Source organism: Dasypus novemcinctus, chromosome X, assembly GCF_030445035.2.
Source record: "Dasypus novemcinctus isolate mDasNov1 chromosome X, mDasNov1.1.hap2, whole genome shotgun sequence".
Taxonomy (NCBI): domain Eukaryota; kingdom Metazoa; phylum Chordata; class Mammalia; order Cingulata; family Dasypodidae; genus Dasypus; species Dasypus novemcinctus.
Window position 1 is genome coordinate 146,663,194 of NC_080704.1, and position 15,064 is coordinate 146,678,257.

The window sequence follows — 15,064 nt, forward strand, 5'->3', positions numbered from 1 at the left end:
GACAGAATCTTTTCAAGTAATTAGGGTAGAAAATTCCAAGGCTGGATTGTGGCCTTAAGAGCTTTGTATTGGATTTGGAGTCTAAGCCACAGCTAGTGAAATATTACTTTGCTTACCATTCACTTCCTTTGTGTACCTTACAGAAAGGGCAACTAAGCCAAGGTCAAAGTTGTATATCTCTGGGTTCTCTGATCTAACATCATCCAAACCACTTCTCTTAATAGCACCTCAACTTTATTCCAACCCCAATAGAGTCTGAGTCACAAGAGTCTGAGTCTTAATGTTAGAAACAGTCAAAGGAACCAAATCAGGAATATGACATTAAGAAATACAAAATCTGGACAATGAATGAAGACTTAAGAGTCCAGAAGACATTGGGCTTTGATTCTAGAAGATCTATTCCTTTGTGGCAGAACCCCTACAGAAGATTAAGACCATGGAAGATGCTGACCTTGGACCTGGACTACCCAGGGTTTGCCAGTGGTACACTAGAATCTGATAGGAAATGCAAAAGACCCTGGTAGACGAGGGGGCAACTCTAGTGTTCCAAACCTGGTTTTGACAACTGACACCATTATCTTGCATTTACAGCTTTGCTTATGTGCTGTGTGTTTCACACTAGATTCTGATCATTTTTCCCTGTTCCTTTTTAAACCTGACCTTGACTCTGATTAATCCCACACTAACAGTTTTGTGTGACCAAACCAGCTTCTTTCCCCAGACAACCCCTGTGGCAGAGGAAATATGCAAAAGATTCCATTTGTTCCCCAACATTTGCCAGGGTCCATAGGACCATATGACTAGTTTTGGACAATGAAATATAAGTAGATATGACATGTGTCACTTCTCATCTGAGGCAGTAAAAAGCCTAAATAAAATTCTCTGGCCTCTTTCCCTTCCCTGCATTGGCAGCTAGAAAGTGTGTTGCACATATCCAGGCACAGGTACAAAATGGTGACACCTCAGGCAGCCTGGAACCCTTGAGTGACCGTGTGTAACAGATGCCCTCCCATCCTCAAATCCCGCTGGGATATGCAGTGTAAGTGAGAAATAACCATTTGGTTTGTAAAACCTCTAACACTTTGAGATTGTTTGTGACCTGGAACATAATTGTATTCCTAACAAATACAGCTCCCTTCTTCTCCAGGAGTATCACTAATTTCATACTCCTAAATTTATTGCTAATAAATCTATATGCTGTCCCCAGACACCTCTGAACTGGTTATATAGGACAGAAGATCATACACAAGTCAGCAAGCATAGTTTTAAAGTTCTACCAAATACATAGTGGTGAGCAATGTAATTCAGTAAACACAACTGCTTTCTACTGCACAAAAAAACAGGAAATAAATTTCTTATAGACATTTCTTTATTATATTTTCCCACTTGAATATTTAGAGAATAATTTAAATGTAATGCATACTGACAGCAAGCACAGTATCAAATATTCGGTTTTTAATATTTTCCTTTTTTCACCCTTTATTCCTTTAGGAAAAAAATATTTAGATGATCTCAAAGAAACAATTATTATGCTAATCACAGTATGCAGTGACACATACAAGCCCATACTCAATAGGAAAGAAAGCAACAAAGAAGTGAAAAGTCTTTCTCCTCAAATCATTTTAATTCATTTTTCCACAGCCATATAAATTTAAAGTATGAAACAACAATAATACAGCTATAGAATCTAGGTTCTCTTTCAAAGCAGCGGCATATAAAACATAGAAAAGCTAAAACCTCAGCACAAGCTTCAAAAGAACAAGGACTGAGTAATTTGATGAAGACATGAAATGCACAAAATACAGTACACAAAAATACTAGAATGCAAAAAATATAAAGCTACACATTTCAGGTAGAAAGCATTGTAAAATATATAAAATATGCAAGAAATCAAAACCAAATAAATTTTTCTAAAGAGTACCATGAATACACTGGAACTGGCAATTAGCATTTGAAGAAGGGAACAAGAAAATAGCAGTTTCCCATTTAAAACTTTATTTCTAGGCTTTAGGATTTCACCTTCTTGACATCCTTCTTTCCAGAGCTCTCAGTAGCTGACTCTGCTTTTCTTTTCTGTGACTAAAATGGAAACAGATTTAATGTTCTGCTCCAATATGCATATTTTAAATGGCCCAACAATGTTAAATCTAGGATGTAAATGCATTAAAAAAAAATTTTAACATGAATATTCATTTAAATGTTATACTCACAGTTAATGTTCTATATAGCCCAACAAACTATATAACCCAATGTAAAATAGCCTTCAAAGATGTTTCTTTTTAAGAAAAGACATAAAATACCCATAAAAATTCATCAAGTGTCTACTTAATCATAAATGAATTCTTATCTTAAAGAGTTACTTAATATAAGTTTTCTGGACAAAATTTTACTTATGAATGTATCACTTTTCAAAAACTCACAATAGATTTTAACATAGCATATTTCATATATTCTATGATGCACATTTCTTTCACACTTTAACATCTCTGAAATCAAGATGCATCTTACAATTGATAACAAAGTATAGTTATTTGGTAGCATTTTTTCTTAGTGGGACATAAAATAATGCTGTGTCTTAGAATGGAAGGCATCTTAGATTTGATGAAATATGGCAATTTATTTAACCACACTCAAATAATATGATTAAAGAGTATTTTAAATTGCTATTTTATACAAGGCATCCTGACTGGATTAAAATCGATTTATCTCATTATTAAACAGTTTAACTTAGTACCAAACAAAGTTCTGCTGTTTGCTCAAATTTCCTACTTGTACTCTTGGTTCCATAAAGTTCAGAAAATTTACTTAAACAAATAAGAACTCATGGTTACAACCTCAGCCCCACCCCATCCCACTTCTAACCATCTCCTAACCACTCCTCCATAATATCTCAAGTCTCATTTCAAAGTACTTTACTTGTATTATACTTCTGCTTAAATTCATGAGGAATTTTTAAATACTGAGAGCCCTGGCGCTAGGGAGTTTCTAACCATATGTTCTACAAACAAATAGGAAATAAATGGTTGTGATTAATTCTTTCTGTCAAAAACAAATTAACATTTTAAAAAATCAGTTTTTATAATATGTATCACTATGGCATTAAACATAATATAGTCATTTTAATTACGTAAAAAAATGGGATCTACCTAAAAGTTAGGAAAATGCTGAAAATTTTACCATTGGCGTTTTAGTTGCCCGTTTCTTCTTTTCTGCTCTCTCTCTTTCCTCAATTTCCATATTTTCCTTCTCAATCAGTGAAATCAGAGTATTACAGCGTCTCTGGAATTCCTAAACCAAATAATAAAAAGACTTTAATTTCTGTAGCCCAGTCTTAATTTTTACAAAGCAAAAATTCCTTAGTTGTATCAAATCTGTGGTACAGAATTTCCAAAACTGGCATTCTTCAGAACAATAATCATACAGGGTATTTATAGCGTTCACCAAAAATAAGGGTTAAGGGGAATGAATGAATGTCATTTAATGACTGAATGATTAAAGAAACTGTGGTACATCCATACCAGGAAATATAACTTAGTAATAAAAAGGAATAAACTAATGATACATACAACTTGGATGAACCTCAAGGGAATTTAACTGAGTGAAAAAAAGCAATCCCAAAAGATTACATACTGTATACTTCCATTCATAACATTCTTAAAATGGCAACATTAGAAAAAAGGAGAACAAATCAGTGGTTGCTAGGGGTTAGGGAAAAGTGGGGGAAGTTGGGTGTCACTATAAAGGAATAGCACGAGGGAGTCTTATTATGGTGGTGGTAGTTACACAAACTCACACATGTGATAAAATTGCACTAAACTACACACACACATACACACACATACACAAATGTGTATATAACTAGTGAAATTTGAAAAAGACCTATGAATTCCTGGTTGTGATGTTGTACCATAGTTATACAAAATGTCACCATTAGGGAAAATTGGTGAAAGGTGTATGGGACCTTATTGTACATTTCTTTGCAACTTCCTGTGGATCTGTAAATATTTCAATATAAAAAATTAACAAAAGCCACAAAAAACAATATAAGGGGTGTTTCCTATGGTGAAAATAAGTTTGGAATTATAAGGTTTATAGCAGTTAAACAGGCTTTCTTACTGCAGGGCTTCTCAAGGCCTTTAAGTTCCTGGTAAGCACTATAAATCTCTGAGTGGAAGGTATAGGATGCAGCAGTTTCCAAAGCAGTTTAACCAACAGAACTCTCTTACAGGACATCTTGGAGGACCAGAGTTCTGAGGAGCACATTTCAGGAAAAACTGCTGTACTTTAATTCAGGGCAAACAATATCTGAAAGGATTTTGCATTAACCTTGCTACTACCTAAATTTCACTGCCAGCAAACCAATGCATCCATACTATAAATACTTTTATGAACATATGGTGAGCATTAAACATATGATTCATTAACACAGAAACTCATATATTATTAACTCTGCACACTGCTATACTTTAAAGGTAAATAATAGTTTAATATCAAGGGGTAAATTTTAAAATATATGATTTTTCATGTCAGCAAAAAAGTCTGACAAAATACAAAATAGCTAAAATTTCAAATGAAAATGTAGGCTCATTGACAATTAAGAACCCCAGCCAAAAAAATAGTCCAAGTACAGAAACAGAAAACTCACAAGAAATTAAAGAAAGTTTCACTCAAACTAATGATCAAAGAAATGCAAAGTAATATAACACATTCTTCACCAACTTAGCAATTGTATGGGCATGGCATGTATGTATGTGTGTGTCCAGTGTTGGCAATAAGATGATGAAATGGGAACTCTCATTCACTGATGATGCAATGTCAAGGTTACTACCTTTCTAAAAAGCAATTTGGAAATATTATATGAAGAATCTTAAAAATGTCCATACACTTTAACCCAACAATTCCACTCACAGAAACTTAACTGTAAGGACATAATAAGAGACATACACAAAGCTTTACAAAAGAATGCTTAGAGCAGTATTATTTTTAATAGGAAAATACTGGGAACTAATTAAGATTTTGGAAACTTGGAGAGGGGATACAGAGATACATCTTATTGTATACATAGGTGTACACAGAAATAGCCAAAAGAATACTGACTACAATGTTACTAGGGGTTAACCGTAGCTATCTCCGAGAGTAGGACCTTTGTAAACTTTGATTTTCTTCTTTATACTGGTGTGAATTTTCCAAATTTTCTACAGTAAACATACAAGCCTTGGATAATCTGTAATGTTTCTAAGAAATGGCAAGTGTTTTTTTAATAAGTTTTATCTTTCTAAATAAAAGTCAGAAAAAATGGCATACAACACAGTAAATGTTACATACACAAATATCAACTGTTATCCATGTGGAATCTGACCTTCCTCTTGACATAGAGATGCCACGGACATAACCAATCCAAGGTCCACAGAGAAAAGGTGGCATTGGAGTGGATTGGGAAAAGTGGACATGGTGGCTGATATGGGTATGGGGAATGGCAGGAAGAGATGAGATGTGGAGGCGCCTTTGGGACTTAGAGTTGCCCTGGATGGTGCTGCAGGGGCAATCACCGGACATTGTAAATCCTCCCAGGGCTCACTGGATGGAATGTGGGAGAGTATGGGCCATGATGTGGACCACTGACCGTGAGGTGCAGAGATGCCCAGAGAGGTACTTACCAAATGCAATGGATGTATCATGACGATGGGAGTGAGTGTTGCTGGCGGGGGGAGTGATGGGGTGGGGGTGGTGGGGTTGAATGGGACCTCATATTGTTTTTTTAGTGTAATATTTTTACAAAATCAATAAAAAAAATATCAACTGTTCAAGCATTTTCTACTCTCTAATTCAAACCCACAAAGAAGCAGAAAACCAAAGACTGTCTAACCAGAAAAAAAAATTACTCCTTAACCAATCATTGTTCACCTGTTTTTTAAAAAACCACAAAACACTGGTACATTCAGGTTCCTTGTGCATCCTCAGTTGCCCAAGGTTAAATAACAGGAAAAATAACACTGGAATTTTCCCTACCAAAATAATGATAATATCTTTAATATGCAGACCAAACACACTTCGTAGCTTCATTCAATAATACATATACAAATTAAATAGCATGTTATTCAATTTATCTACTATAGAAAGGGCTAAGTTGACCCTGATGAGATTTGATCCTTGGTTTCTAGGGCGACTAGGTAATCTTTATGTAAAGCTGATCTTGAATCATTAAGCTATTCCCTCTGGCTATTATTCTCAATAAGTAATAGCTGCCTGTAACTGCAAATATCTTTAGACACATATTCATGGTTCATATGTGCGATTCAAGAAAAAGAAAACTAATACTTTTTAGAAAGTCTCAGATGGGGAAGTAGTCCAGTTCAAAAGAAGTATAAATATTAATAGACTGTATAAATAAGTTCTTGTCTTCTTTCTTTTTTTCCCTTATTCTTTTAAACTTGTCACTAACCCTGCTCAAGACAGAAAAATAATCTAACTCTCTAGAGGAATGTGCCAAGAAATGGGCAAGTATGGATATTACCATCCTAGAATAGGTAATGTCACTTTCTCTAAAGATACCAACCCCATGCTTAAAGACTGCATAACTGAAGAGATGGTATAATGAACAAAACACTAGCAATATCCACAAATTACAAGGAGAAAGACCAGAATACCAATAAAACAGTGATTCTCTTTTCAAATAACTAAGTAATTAGAAATGACTATGACTACTCCAAGTCCTGAAAATTTGTCATAGTCATTTCTAAGGACTTAGAGTTGTCCTGGGTGGTACTGCAGGGACAGAAGCTGGACAAAGTATGTCCTGTCATGGCCTACTAGGTGGACTGGGGGAGAGTATAAACTACAATGTAAACCATTATCCATATGGTACAGCAGTGCTCCAAAATGTACTCACCAAATGCAATGAATGTCCCATGATGATTAAAGAGCTTGTTGATTTGGGAGAAGTGGGGTGAGGGGGGTGGGGGTTATGTGGGGACCTCTTATATTTTTTTAATGGAACATTTTTTAAAAATAGAGGAAAAGAAAAAAGGAAAAAAAAGAAATGACTATGAGAAATTTCATGATGTCAAAAAGAACTTTCATTTTATGTAATTTCTCCTTTTACATATTCCCTTACATTCTTGTGCCTCTTTATTTTCTGATTTTCTTGGGGTTACAGAGGATGTTTCACGGGGCCTCTAAAACTGTTTCCATAACTCTGTAGTCTGATTGTCTCCTTCTGTCACCATTCCCCACAATGGATTGAGGAATGAAGTTTGAGGGAGAAAAACAACACATAGGAGGAAAAGAGGAGATGTAAAACTTTAAAGAAAACAGAAGGGAACAGGAAAATGACAAAGAGAAAACCATTCTGCAGTATTAATACCCTGTGTCAAAGAGGAAAAAAGTATTGTGTTCTAACATGTGGGAAATGTTAGATTCTAAAAAGGCTAAACAAATTTCTACATAACAGGACTTTTCAGAGCTTTTAGCATTCTAATATAGATTGCGAGTATCAAGTCAAAACCAAGATTTAGTGACAGTATTTTCCAAATCTGTTTGAACACAAAACAATTTTTCTGCATATCATCTATTTGCATATCCTGGAATAATATTTTGTAGAAACCAATTTTGGAAGTGTTGTGCATGGTAATAGTGATGGATAAGGCTAAATTTGGATCAAAGTACAAAGAACCTAAGAACAAAGAACTACAAAATTTTAATTCATTTAACAAAGGGATCACATCAATGATTTCTGAGCAGGAGTGATGAAATCAAAAGGTAGATTTTGCACTTGGAAATCAAGCTTTTGTACAGATTCTCAAGAGAGGGAGTTCAGAAAATTATAGACTCTTGGAATTAGAAAAGACCTTAAAATAATCATTCACATTTATGCTTGAATCCCTTCATGCTGATGAGTTGTCCAGCCTATCTGAATTCTTTCAATAATGGGGTATTCCCTACTCCCCCTCCCAAAACAGTCTATTCCAAATCTAGACAAGTCAATTACAAATATTACCTGATACAGATATAAACTGATAGAATTTGCTAACTATTAATTTCCAACAATTACTTCTAGTTTGGAGTCATAGAGAACAAGCAGATTTCCACTTCTGTATGACAGTCTGTCAAATATTTCAAGGTAGCACTCATACCTCCTTCACAGCTACCACCATATATCAAACACAGAATTTTTTAAATCTCTTTCAGGCTAAACATTCTCTCCCTTTTAACCCATCCTTCATTTAACACTTTTCTTAAAGGACAGTTTAACACACATATCTACCATTGGTTCTATCATTTTTTTTCTTTCCTTTTGTCATATACACGCTTTTAAACCAGGGGTCTACAAACTATTTCTGTAAAGGGCAAGATCATAAATATTTTCAGCTTTGCAGGCCACATAGTTTCTGTCACAAATATTCAGCTCAGCCATGGAAGCACCAAAGCAGCCAGAAAATATGCAAAAAGAATGAGTGTGTCTGTGTTCCATTAAAACCTTACTTACAGACACTAAAATTTGAATTTCATATAGTTTTCACATGTCATAAGACTTTTTTTTTCAACTATTTAAAATGTAAAAATCATTCTTAGCTCACGGACCATACAAAAACAGGAGGCAGGCCACAGTTTACCAGCATGTTTTAAAATACAGATTTTTAGATTTGCCATAAAACAAATTGCCCTGCCTTGATTTTTTCAAAGGTTTCTAATGGTTAATGTATCTATTTAATGCAAAGTTATTCATGTTTCAACTTTTAAAGACTAAGATGTTGTTTTAATTTCCTTGGCTGTGCAAGCAAATACCATGCAATGGGTTGGCTTAAACAAAGGGAATTTATTAGCTCACAGTTTTGAAGCTAGGAAAAAGTCCAAAAAAAAGTCCAAATCAAGGTGATGCTTTCTTCCTGAAGACTGGCATTCTGAGGCTGGCTGCTAGTGATCCTTGGTCCTGGGCTCCTTTGGCACAAGGCAATTTACATGGTGGCCTGCATTGCAGCCTCTCCTGTCTTCCAGGTTCTGTTCACCTTCAGCTTCTTGCTTCCTGTGATTTCCTATCTGTCTGAATTTCATTACGCTTTTTAGGGACTCCAGTAATAAGATTAAGACCCATCCTGATTGGACTGGGTCACACCTTAACTGAAGTAGCCTCATCAAAAGGTCCTACTTAGAATGGGTTCACACCCACAGGAATGGAATAAGTTTAAGAAAATGTTTTCATGGGATATATAACTCCAATCCACCACTATCTACCCTCTACTCCAAAAAGACATGTTGTTTCTACATGCAAAACACATTCATTCCATTACAATATACCAAAAGCCTTAAGTCATTTCAAAACAATGTTAAGTACAAAGTCTCATCAAAATCAGTTGTGGGCGAATGGACAGAGAGAGCAGAAAACAGGGGGAAAGGGAGAGAAATAAATAAAACAAATCTTTAAAAAAAATCAGTTGTGGGTGTGGTCAGTACTGAAGCATAATCTCCTAGTCTGTGGACCTGTGAAACCTAGAGAACAAGTTATCTACTTCCAATATACAATGGTAGGACAGACATAAGATAGACATTCCCATTCCAGAAGGGAGAAATTGGATGGAAAAACAGGGATCATGTGTCCCAAACAATTCTGAAATTCAGAAGGGCAAACTTCATTAGATTTCATAGTCTGGGTAGTAGACGTGGCTCAACTGATAGAGCGCCCACCTACCACATGGGAGGTTTGGGGTTCGAACCCAGGGCCTCCTAGCCCATGTGGTGATCTGGCTCACGCATAGCACTGCAGTGTGCAAGGAGTGCCGTGCCACGCAGAGCTGTCCCCCACGTAGGGGAGCCCCACGCACAAGGAGCAAGCCCCACATTGAGCCACTCCATGCAAAAAAAGGACAGCCCACCCAGGAATGGCACTGCACACGTGGAGAGCTGCAGCAAAATAACGCAACAAAAAAGAGACACAGATTCCCAGTGCCACTGACAAGAATACAAGCAGACACAAAAGAACACATAGCTAATGGACACAGCAGACAACGGGGCGGGGGGGGGGGGGAAGCGGAGAGAAATAAATAAAATAAATCTTTAAAAAAAAAAGATTTCAAGGCCTGAGAGTCATCTATGGATTGATATTTTATCCTCCAGGCCTGATGGAGTAGCAGCCCCACCTCTTCCAAGTGATTGTGCATTGGTCATGCTCTCCCCAAACACTGGGGTAAAGGCTTCACCCTCCCTAACCATTGGGTTGGTGGCTGGGCTCTCCACAAACCCCAGGACATGGGCCTCATCATGCCCAAGCACTGGGATGGAAGCACTCTCCTTGAACAATGGGGTATAAGGCCCATTCCATGTAAGTACTGGGGTAAACTACCCCTTTCAAAATACATGGGTGGGCCCACTCTCTTGGCCTGAGGAGATCTCTTTCGCCCAGATCTCAGCTTCCGTGGCCCTGCCCTTAAGGTCATCCTTCCTTCAACCTGTCCTTTCTCTGAACCTTTCAGTCCAGGCTGGCAGTGAATCTCCTAATTCAAATTTCTCAGAACCTTGTCAGTTCTGCATGCAGTTCACAGGGATCAAAACCATCAGACAGAAGGACTTTTCACAGACCATCATAACTACATTTTTTTTTGTCTTTATTTTTTTATCGTTACATTAAAAAAATATGAATAACTACATTTTGAAAACTGACTTCCACTAAAATGGCTGACTGGTTCTATGTTCAGATAAACCATCACATGGAGCCCTATTCTCCAGGGAACTGCTTTCCAGAAGTTCAGGGAGGTCCCTCATTGAGACGCTTATGGCCCGAGTCTCAGAGCACACTGCCTGGATAGGCTCAGAATTGTCCAAACCATCAATTTCTGGTTTCTTTGTGCCCAGGAGTTCAGTACTCAGCTTATCCCTTTCCTCTCACATTTCATTATAAGCTGCAAGGAGAGGTTAGGCTGTATCTTCCACACTTAATTGGGAATCTCCTCAGCTAAATATACACGTTCACCACTTTCAAGTTTTGCATCAGACATCAGAACTCAATTTTGCAAAGTTATCTGTCACTTTAAAACAAGCATCTCCCTTTTTCCAGTTTCCAATAATGCATTTGTCATTTCCCTCTGAGGCCTCGTTGTGAGTTCTTTCAGCATCCATATTTCTACCAACAGTATCTTCAAAGAATCTAGGTCCTTTCTCTCAAGCATCTCATAATTCTTTCATTCTCTACCCATTACTCAATCCCAAAACCGTTTCCACATTTTTGGTATTTGCAATAACAGCACCCCACTCTTGGTACCAAAATCTGTTTTAGTTTCTTTGGCTAGTCTAATGAGCATAGATGCAAAAATCCCCAACAAAATATTTGTTAGTCCAATCCTAAAGCACATTAAAAAAATTATATATCACGAGGAAGTAGGTTTTATCACAGGTACACAAGGATGTTTCAACACAAGAAAATGAAGTAGTGTAATACATCACATTAAAGTAGAAGAAGAAAAATCACAAGATAATCTCAATTGATGCAGAAAAGGCATTTGACCAAATCCAGCATCCTTTCTTGATAAAAATACTCCAAAAGATAGGAATTGAAATAAACTTTCTCAACATGATAAAGGGAATATATGAAAAACCTGCAATGAACTTTGTCCTCTATGGGGAAAGACTGAAAGCTTTCCTGCTGATATCAGGAACAAGACAAGATGTCACTGTCACCACTGTTATTCAATATTGTGCTAGAAGCTCTAGTTACACTGATTAGGCAAAAAACAAAAGTAAAAGTCACAAAATTAGGAAAGGAAGAAGGAAAACACTTGCTATTCATTATGATATAACCTTATACCTGGAAAATCCTGAAAACCGCACAATACTACTAGAGCTAATAAATGAGGTCAGCAAAATCACAAAATACAGTATTAATATGAAAAATCAGTAGCATTTCTATGGACCATAGTTAGTGGTAATAGTCTAATATACTATCTCATAATCTATAACAAATGTTCCACAACAGTGTGATATGTTGGTGATGCAGTGTTCTATGAGAATTCTATACATGTGCATGATTATTTTGTAAGTTCACAACTTTTGTAATAAAAATAATTTTTTAAAAGTCAGTAGCATTTCTATACACTACTAATGAGTGTATAGAAATGAGAAGTCAAGAAAAATTTTCATTTATAATAGCAACTAAAAGAGTCAACTATTTAGGAATAAACTTAAACAAGGACATAAAGGGCCTGTATTCAGAAAACATTCCTAAAAATCTCCAAAGGAGACCTAAATAAATGTTAGCATATTCCATGTTCATGGACTAGAACACTAAATACTCTTAAGATGTCAATTCTACCCCAATTGTTTTATAGATTCAACACAATTCCAATTAAAATTCGAACAGCCTTTTTTGCAGAAATTAAAAAGCTAATTATCGAATTTATTTGGAAGGGTAACAGGTTCTGAAGAGCCAAAAATATATTTTAAAAGAACATAACCTTGGAGTTGTCCTGGGTGGTGCTGCAGGGACAATTACCAAACATTGTAGATCCTCCCATGGCCCACTGGGTGGACTGTAGGAGAGGAGTATGGGCTATGATGTGGACCATTGACCATGAGGTGTGGCGATGCCCAGAGATGTATTCACCAAATGCAGTGGATGTGTCATGATGATGGGGGAGAGTGTTGCTGTGGGGGGAGCGGTAGGGTGGGGGCGGTGGGGGGTTGAATGGAGACCTCATATTTTTTGAATGTAATATTTTTTTAAAATGAATTAAAAAAATAAAATTTAAAAAAAATAAAAAGAACGTAACAACTAGCAAGATGGCGGCAGACTAAGGTGTACCTAGTGTCACCTCCTGCTACAGGGCAGTTAGTAAACACCCAGAGCTCTCTGAGGCTAGCTGAAGCACCTGTTTGGGGGCTCCAGGAGACCAGAAGAGCATCCTGCAACATCCTCGAAGGAAAGGAAGGAGGAAACTGCCCATCTGCCGAGAAGATTTATAAGTAGAGCGCTTCACCAGTGCCCATCCTCCACTGGAGACACAACAGCCTTGGGAGCTGTTCTGTGGCAGGAATTGAAAGCTCCACTACCCAAAAATGGGGAAGGCACCAACTTCAGCTACTGACAAGTAAATTCAGCAGGCTACAGTATAATCTTAAGAGCTAAAGTTTGAACCTGTCCAAGTCAGAAAGAGGCAGTAGCCAGCATCTTAACTCTGTGCCTGGAAATTACCTGCCAAGCCGCAGAGGCTGGTGATTATCCTACTTTGGCAGAGAAAGGTGCCTCAGGAGCTATTCTGTGACTGGAATTGGAAGCTCCATTTCCAAAAACCAGGGGAGGAGTAGAAAGTTGACCACCGATTTCAGCTACAATTACTAGATTCGGTTGGCTAAGGTATAACCCTAGAAAGAGTTAGGGTGTGAATATGTCCAAGTCAGAAAGAGGCTGGTGGCTGCCATTTTTACTCTACCCACAGCATGAGAGGAAGTCAGGCTGAGAGAAAATCACAGTGACAGTAGAAACCTGTTTCTTAACCTGAAAGAATGAAAGAGGACCCTTATCTCACACCTTATCCAAAAATTAGCTCAAAATGGATCAAAAATCTAAAAATAAAAGAACCATAAAACTTCTAGAAGAAATTGTAGGAAAATATTTTCAAGACCTGATGGTAGGTGGTGGATTCTTAAAGGAGATAAGAGGACAGAGATGGACTACTGACATTTAATGTATGTAGAAGTTTTAATTAGCTTTACTGTAAAAGTGTGGAAATGTATAGAGTGGATGGTAACACAAAGTAACAGCTAGTAATAATATAATATTCTTGCATCTATGCCAAAGATGTACTGTGTTGATAATGAGGCAGTATGGAGAATGTGTGCCAAATGTACACTATGGATGTGGTAATAATCAGATGATATTATCTTATCTGTAACAAACATTCCACCACAGTGTGATGTGTTGCTAAATAGATGTTGTTTGGGAATTCTGCACATATGCATGATTGTTTTATAAGTATACAACTTCTGTCATATAATGTATATTTAAAAAATAATGAGTGGGGGTTGAGTTAAAAATACACCAAATGTAAGATAAGGACTATAATTAGTAGTATTTTGACAATATTCTTTCATAATTTGAAACAAACATCTCACAATAATGCAAGGTGTTGGTGGAGGGTTGCTGTATGGTACCCCTATATGTTACACGTTTGCTTTGTAAGTTCACAACTTTTACTATACACTTATTGTTTATGTATGTTCATATATAAATGATATAAAGATCATTGTAGGGTGGGTTTGGGGAAAATAGTACTAATATTTTGACAATGCTCTTTAGTCATTAGTTAAAAATGTTTAACAACAGGGAAGTGGACTTGGCCCAGTGGTTAGGGCGTCCGTCTACCACATGGGAGGTCCACGGTTCAAACCCCGGGCCTCCTTGACCTGTGTGGAGCTGGCCCACGCACAGTGCTGATGAGCTCAAGGAGTGTCCTGCCACACAGGGGTGTCTCCCACGTAAGGGAGCCCCACGTGCAAGGAGTGCACCCCGTAAGGAGAGCTGCCCAGTGCAAAAGAAAATGCAGCCTGCCCAGGAATGGCACCGCACATACAGAGAGCTGACGCAGCAAGATGATGTAACAAAAAGAGACACAGATTCCTGGTGCCGTTGATAAGGAAAGAAGCGGTCACAGAAGAACATACAGCAAATGGACACAGAGAGCAGACAATGGGGGGTTTGGGGAGGGAAGGGGAGGGAAATAAAAAATAAATCTTTAAAAAAAAAAGTTTAACAACAATGCAAGGTATTGGTGGTAGGGTGAGTTATGAGTGTCCTGTATGATGGTACAGATGTGTGTTTTGTAAGTTCACAACTATTGCTATACACTTATTCTTTATGTATAAGTAGTGTACTTCAATAAATTTTTTAAAAATCAAAGAACATATTTGGAAGACAAAGAAGGTAAAGAAGACACTATATCAATGCTAAAGGTCAACAATAAAGGGGTGTAATGTGGTATGGGAATTTTCCTTTGGAAGTAATGAAAACATTCTAAAATTGAGTGAGGTGATGTTAGCATAATTCTGTGATGAACCAGAACCACTGAGTGTACACTTTGGA

The 15,064-nt window shown here is 37.1% G+C and overlaps 1 protein-coding gene across 18 annotated transcripts in view; it reads right to left on the bottom strand.

Moving 5' to 3' along the window:
• Positions 1–1,351: 1,351 nt before the first annotated feature.
• Positions 1,352–15,064, bottom strand: part of SMARCA1 (SNF2 related chromatin remodeling ATPase 1) — a 130,129-nt gene continuing 116,416 nt past the window's right edge. For 4 of the 18 annotated variants that reach the window (XM_004477656.4, XM_004477655.4, XM_023584420.2 and 1 more), the window contains 2 exons: positions 3,178–3,288; positions 1,352–2,079 (listed from right to left, as the gene is read on the bottom strand). In XM_004477656.4, the coding sequence (XP_004477713.1) occupies positions 2,008–2,079; positions 3,178–3,288 (183 nt within the window). In that variant the 3' untranslated portion in view covers positions 1,352–2,007. Of the gene's footprint in view, positions 2,148–3,146; positions 3,289–15,064 lie in introns of those variants that run through there. The other 14 variants (XM_058291272.1, XM_058291271.1, XM_058291270.2 and 11 more) reach the window with 6 other exon arrangements.